General features: G+C 41.8%; 1 protein-coding gene across 3 annotated transcripts; it reads left to right on the forward strand.

Moving 5' to 3' along the window:
* Nucleotides 1-408: 408 nt before the first annotated feature.
* On the forward strand, nucleotides 409-6767 carry CTSV (cathepsin V). Of its 3 annotated transcripts, none has more exons than XM_005904058.3 (8): nucleotides 409-542; nucleotides 1915-2051; nucleotides 2495-2617; nucleotides 2721-2867; nucleotides 2976-3200; nucleotides 3874-4039; nucleotides 4592-4709; nucleotides 5440-6767. In XM_005904058.3, exons 2-8 carry the CDS (start codon nucleotides 1926-1928, stop codon nucleotides 5537-5539), a joined length of 1005 nt encoding a protein of 334 aa, XP_005904120.1. In that variant the 5' UTR covers nucleotides 409-542; nucleotides 1915-1925; the 3' UTR covers nucleotides 5540-6767. The 3 variants fall into 3 exon arrangements, with proteins under 3 accessions (XP_005904120.1, XP_005904121.1, XP_014336400.1); XM_005904059.3 differs by lacking the exon at nucleotides 409-542 and adding an exon at nucleotides 559-709; XM_014480914.2 differs by lacking the exon at nucleotides 409-542 and adding an exon at nucleotides 780-1331.
* The last annotated feature ends 468 nt before the right edge of the window (nucleotides 6768-7235 follow it).

The raw sequence follows: 7235 nt of genomic DNA on the forward strand, positions 1-7235 counted from the left end.
CGGGCTCGGGGTTCCTCCAGGCTGCCCCACCTTTGCTGTTGAATAAGCGGGAATCCCTAGACAAGACAGTTCTCAGTGCTCCCGCAGATTTTCACCAAGGACTAAAGGAGGTACAGAGTTACACTGAAAATCCAGTTGGGGCTCCCTGTAAGCTTCTTTTTGTGAACCCAGCCGAGCATAGGAATTCGAGGTAATTAGCTGATGTTGGTCCCCAGGAAGGCGCCGGACCCCTCCTCAACACTGCCCACGGACCCCCAGCTCTTCGTAGTCGGTCCCATTGAGGCTGGGACGGCCTTCCCTGGGACAAGTTGGAACAGAGTCGCATCACGCGCCCAGAGTACCCACGCCTGGAGGCCCTGCCCGCTGACCAGCTCAGCCAATCGCTGCGCGGGCAGGCGGGAGGGGCGGGGCCGGGCGGGCCGCAAACCCAGGCCTTAAAGGCTGAGTCAAGCGCGACCTGGCCAGCACCTCGGGCCTCGGCGACCTTTGGAGAGATAAACGTGCGACCGTGGAGTGCGCCTGCGCAGCTTTGGAAGCCGCAGGTCAGGAACCCAGTCGGGCTGAGGCGGGTCCGGGCCAGAGACTGGAGGAGGCGATATCCAGGGACTCCGGGGAGGGAGTAGGCGCGACCTCCAGGAAACAACAGCGTCTATCCGCCGGGAGTTAACGAAGTTGGGTCGGCACTGCCTCGAGCTTTGGCCTCCTTGAGGTGGTGAAGGGGGAAGGGCTATTTTGGGGAAACCCAGGGCGAAGCTGAGACCACAGTGGGTACTAGGCCGGTCAGTCTCTGGGCACAAAGTCCCGGTGGATCGCTGTAGTCGGACCTCCGAACGTAGGGTTACGGGACCAGTCGCTCGCTGCGCCACCGTAAACATCCTCTGGAAGCGACTGGCTAGTGTGGAGGAGGCCTGAGAGTGGGGCGGCAACGTTCCTGGGCTGGCCCCACCTGCAGCGCTGGTGCGAGCTCAGCCCGGCAGGGTTCTCCGAGCCCTAGGAGTCAGAGTCGGGCCCTGTCTGGCACGAGAACTGGGGCTGAGGTCGCCGTCGTGATCGCGTGCCAGTTGGAGGGAGAGAGGAGGAGTGTGGGCTACACAGGACAAGGGGAAAGACGGGTGGAGGGCTGGATGCACTTCGGCCCATTTTGTCTTGGGGAGGCTTTTCAGAAAGTTTTCAAGTAGCGGAGATTCGAAGGTGTAACTCTCCCTCTGCCGTATATTAATCAAGAAGAAAGGTGTGAGGTAGCACCTAATTTTTCGGAAATCATGTCTGTCCCTACTTTGGATCAGACGTCCTGATAAATAAAATTTTTCGTCACCTCCGTACCTTCTTCAGTAAGTAACCTGAACCAATGGTTTCTTAGCTATTATTGTCTGGACTCCGACCCGTAAGATGGCAGAGACCCGTGCGTGCCTGCGTACATGTGCATTCAGTCTTGTCCGACTCTGCGACCCATGGACTGTAGCCGCCAAGCTCTTCTGTCCATGGAATTTTCCAGGCAGGAATATCTAAGTGGGTTGCCATTTCCTTCTCCAGAGGATCTTCCCGACTGAGGGGTTGAACTGGAGTCTATTTGGTCTCCTTCATTGGCAGGCGGGTTCTTTACCAGCTGAGCGATCCTTACCATGGTGAATTTTCAGTGCACTCATAGTGAAGTCGGTTTCAATTCCTATAGCACTTGTCAGCCTGTTTTTTCAATTTGATGGCTGAACCAAAAAGTAATAATTTTGTGTAATATTTTATCTGTTTTTCTCCATCTGTATCTTTAACCTTTTTCTACAGACCTTTCATAAATATTTGAGAAGATCATTTAAATGTTCTCAGTCCACTATAGTAGCTGTAACATCTCAGAAGAAAGCTTTTTTAATTTAAGGATTGGCCTCATCAAATACTTACTAATTTCTTTTTCTTTCTTAGGTTTTTGAAATATGAATCCTTCATTCTTCCTGACTGTCCTTTGCTTGGGAGTAGCATCAGCTGCTCCCAAACTTGATCCAAATTTAGATGCACATTGGCACCAGTGGAAGGCAACTCACAGGAGGTTATATGGCATGGTTGGTAACATCTGAAATATCCAGAGGGACCCCCACAGAGAATGGTCTGTGCTGTTGGTCTGAATAGTTTCTGGAGTAGTTTTGTCAACTTTGACCAAGGTGGTAACTTAATAGCATATATTTCTGAGCACAGCATGGGCATTCCTGTGTGGGAGTTTGGAGAACAGCTCCCAGAAGTATAGGTAACTTAATAGCATATATTTCTGAGCACAGCATGGGCATTCCTGTGTGGGAGTTTGGAGAACAGCTCCCAGAAGTATAGGTAACTTAATAGCATATATTTCTGAGCACAGCATGGGCATTCCTGTGTGGGAGTTTGGAGAACGGCTCCCAGAAGTATAAAGCCATTCCTGACAATTTTTCTCTGTCTGAAAATCCATTTGGTGAACATGGGTTGGGTTTTAAGGAGAAATAAAAATGATCAATTATATGTTTACATCTAGAATGAAGAAGAATGGAGGAGAGCAGTGTGGGAGAAGAATAAGAAAATAATTGACCTGCATAATCAGGAATACAGCGAAGGGAAACATGGCTTCCGCATGGCAATGAATGCCTTTGGTGACATGGTGAGTGTGGCATGAGTTGCTGAATTTTTTGTGCCTCCTCTCCTCTGTACTTTAGCAAAATAACTTCTTACTTTTTCTACATTTTATTTACTTTTCCTTAAAGACCAATGAAGAATTTAGGCAGGTGATGAATGGTTTTCAAAATCAGAAGCATAAGAAGGGGAAACTGTTCCATGAACCTCTCCTTGTTGATGTCCCCAAATCTGTGGATTGGACTAAGAAGGGCTATGTAACTCCTGTGAAGAATCAGGTATGACAGTATTCAAATCCAGGTCTTCTAACTTAGGAGTGTTTGGGTATATGGATTGTTGTTGGTCTTTGTATCTGGCTTGTAAACTGATGGCTCTTTTATTTTCAGGGTCAGTGTGGTTCTTGTTGGGCGTTTAGTGCCACTGGTGCTCTTGAAGGACAGATGTTCCGGAAAACTGGCAAACTTGTTTCACTGAGTGAGCAAAACCTGGTGGACTGCTCTCGGGCTCAAGGCAATCAGGGTTGCAATGGTGGCCTAATGGATAATGCCTTCCAGTATATTAAGGACAACGGAGGCCTGGACTCAGAGGAATCTTATCCATATCTTGCAACGGTAAAAGGAGCTCCTTATCTTGTCATTACAGCTCTGCTTTCTAACATTTTCAGAGATAAGAGACACCTTATTCAGCATTCACATTTTAGATGCAAACTGTTAGAACCGCCATTATAAATTATCAGCTATTGCAGAGGTCTCTGATTTTAGATGGTTAACATAGTTTGTCTTCTATGCAACATGGAGAATATGTGTGCCATTTCTATGCATGCATGCGTGCTAAGTCACGCCAGTCATGTCAGACTCTTTATGACATCATGGACTGTAGCCCGCCAGGCTCCTCTGTCCATGGGATTCTCCAGGCAAGAATACTGGGGTGGGTTGCCATGCCCTCCTCCAGGGGATCTTCCTAACCCGTGTCTTATTATGTCTCCTGAATTGGCAGGTGGATTCTTTACCACTAGCGCCAGGTAGGAAACACCATTCTGTATATAATGCATATTTCTCCATAGTGAAAAATTTATTATGGCCAGGTAGATCTTAATGGCCTCATTGAAGAAATACCTACTACTTTTTCAACTTCAAACCAATCAGTAGCATTTTTCTGGGCTGCTTTATAACAAAATTGACTTAGAAATCATTAAGTTGCAAACTGCTGAGTCTTAATGGTCCTAGAATTCATGTTGCCCAGGAGGTGAAGTAATCAAGTCTTTTTCCCCTTTACCTTTAAAAGGACACAAATAGCTGTAACTATAAGCCTGAGTGTTCTGCCGCCAATGACACTGGCTTCGTTGACATCCCTCAGCGGGAGAAGGCCCTTATGAAGGCAGTGGCAACTGTGGGCCCCATCTCTGTTGCTATTGATGCAGGCCATACATCCTTCCAGTTCTATAAATCAGGTAGGTGTTTGTCTTTTATTATAGAAATTCAGGCAGTCAAAATTGGAAGACACCACCATGATTGACTTTGGCATGGAGTCCTGTTTTCTAGGACTAAAGAATTTTGAGTGTATTCATTTAATAACGGTGTTTCCATTCGACATTATACTTTAAGCATTTTCTCATGATGACAAACTCTTCATAAATATTTTTAAATGGCTATGTAATTAATTCTTTATATACAACCTATATGTAACTATTCTTCAATTGTTGGGCCCTTTTTCAAAGTGTTTTACTATTATAGTTAGAACTGTAAAGAATCCAATAGTTCAAGTATTTTTTTAAGTGCAAAATTTATCTATTTTGTTGAATTTTGTTGATTTCTAGTAAGTTGAGTTTTTATTTTTATTTTTCATCAGTCATTTTTGGTTGACTGTTTAAGTCTTATTTGGAATTTGTTTATGACATTTCTTTGAATTTTGAGATGCTTCTCTTTTAATTAGTCGATAGAATGGGTTACTTTCATGTGTCACTTGGAGCTCCTTATCCCAACACTGAATTTTACTCTCCCAGGTATTTATTATGATCCAGATTGCAGCAGCAAAGACCTGGATCATGGTGTTTTGGTGGTTGGCTATGGCTTTGAAGGAACAGATTCAAATAACAATAAATTCTGGATTGTCAAGAACAGGTATAAAACCCCAAATGTTATATTTTAAATTGAAAAGGGAAGTATTTAATTACAGGTACAAAAATTCTGAAATCCCAGAAAGTCTTTCTCCTTGTTAGAATAAACAGAGAAGTACTAATATGTGATTATAAGATTCTTTAGTGAGTTTGTTGGGGTTATTATGTATTTGTAACATTGCATTTTTAAATTCTGAAAATTTTCTTAATTCAGAAACACATTTAGCCCAAGGGTTTTAGATAAAGAATTTTTCACCTGTAGAGTTGAGAGCTGCCTTCCTTTTTCTGTCTCTAATTTTTGAACAAGGAATAGTGGGCAAAAAACATTTGCCTCTGCTGATTGTTTCAGTCTGAAAGATTGTCCAAGAGTCCAGTGGCCTCTGTGCATCCTTTCTTTCTATTATCATTTGATGTCCTGCCATTGCATTTTACTCCCAGTGATTAGAGGTCTGTGAGGGTTGTAAGAATCAATTTTCACAGCTAAAGCTCTTTAAAGTGAGGTGTAAGATAGCCTGTGGAGATGGACTGCTACATTGGAATCTCAGTTCTGCCTCAATTTCTTACCTTAAAAAGTAAAGATAAGGACCCACAGGAGTAATATAAATATATGTAACAGAACTTACAATTGTACCTAATACATGATAAGTACTGTTTTAATTATTAGTTGTTATTATTAATGAAACTAATGTGTACTTGATTCTTTGTATAAAATGGAAAACATGTTCTTCTTTCAGTTGGGGTCCAGAATGGGGCTGGAATGGCTACGTGAAAATGGCCAAAGACCAGAACAACCATTGTGGAATTGCCACAGCAGCCAGCTATCCAACTGTTTGAGCTGATGGATGGTGATGGTAGAGGACTTGAGGACAGCCTATCTGGAGGAATTTTATCTTAAAACTGACCAAACCCTTACTGTATAAGATCATACACTTGAATCATTGAGGATCCAAGTTGTGATTTGAATGCTGTGACATTTTTATAAGGGTAAAATGTTACCACTACTTTAATTACTATTATAAATAGCTTTATAATGTTGAAGACTCATTGCTTAACTCTAAGACTTTTGAATTTTCATTTTTTAAAAGGATATATAAAACTCTGCCTTTTACAATAAATTTTAATTCAATACATAAAGGTGGAACTTTTTCTTTTTAATGCATTAACTTGTAGTAGTTGGAGTATATAATTGGCCTATAAAGACATAAGTGACTATGTCAATGTTGCATTAGGACTAGACACTGGGTGACTTTGCAAATATTTTAGTTTTAAATACGCATATTTTATGTCAACTGTGTTACCTAGTGTTTCCAAAAGTAAATTTAATGGTTGTGATTAACAGATTTTCAGGTGCTTGTTAATAACTGGAGAAATGTGTTCAAGATCCATAAGAAATGAGGCTGAGCTACAAGAATAGTCCTCTGGCCTCAGAAGACTGATGAGATCACTAGGGCACACTTGGGCTTAGCTACCTAATCTCTGAATTAAAGAACCTCAGAAAGGAACAAAAGAGGCTAATCATATGGCTATACAGTGACTACAAATAAAACAGTATTTTTGTATACTTAAAAGATGGGAAGGAAATATGCCAAACTTCTGGATGAATTAGGGATGATTATTTTCTTTAAGCTGTTCTGAAGAAACCATGTATTTTTATTAGGAGAAAAATTGTAAAAATATATGTACATTTCCTGCAAGCTAAAGAAGCACGCATACATGTTTTAAAAGTCTCATGTTCCCAGTCAAGGAAATACAAAGAATGCGCTGCAGAAGTATTTGATTTAGCCATAATCTATTGTGAAGGAAATAAGAGATGGAGGACAACTGGAACCTTATATCCCACAAAACCTTTAATAGTCTTTGTCCACAGCCATTTCTGGAAAATGCAGTTTATCACATTCAGTCAGGCTTCCCTTCATCTTACTTTACAACAGCAGGCTAACTCAGTGCTGTCTACAGACTCCTGAAACAACTGAAGACTAAGCAAACATGTAGATGCTAAATTGAGTGAAAGTATGATGGATTTTTATTTAAATAATAAAGTTTCAAGTCTGTCAAAGCAGAATACCTCCTGTAGATGTCTAAATTGTATTTTAGTATATTTGATGTTTCTATAACTTTAGCTTGCAAAAAGTTCCAAACCACATCTGTCATCTAACAAGATTTTTTTTTCAGAGGAGACAATAGACTTGAAATAGAGCTGGAAGCAAATTTGATCATCACAAAAATCTGAAGTACAAACTTACTACAAGTAGTTCCTATAGTCCAGATATTTGAATAGTTCCTTATAATAGTTAAATTGCAAAGGAAGTAAAGAAAGATGAGAGAGAATTCAGCAAATTAGTTTATGTGGGTATGTAGCTCTAACGCTTGCATGCATGTACGCTAAGTCACTTCAGTCATGTCTGACTCTCTGCAACCCAGTGGACTGTAGCCCACCAGGCCCCTCTGTCCATGGGATTCTCCAGGCAAGAATATGGAGGGTTTTACTATGCCCTCCTCCAGGGGACCCAGAAATGGAACCCATGTCTCT

This window comes from Bos mutus, chromosome 8 (genome assembly GCF_027580195.1).
Source record: "Bos mutus isolate GX-2022 chromosome 8, NWIPB_WYAK_1.1, whole genome shotgun sequence".
Classification (NCBI taxonomy): Eukaryota; Metazoa; Chordata; class Mammalia; order Artiodactyla; family Bovidae; genus Bos; species Bos mutus.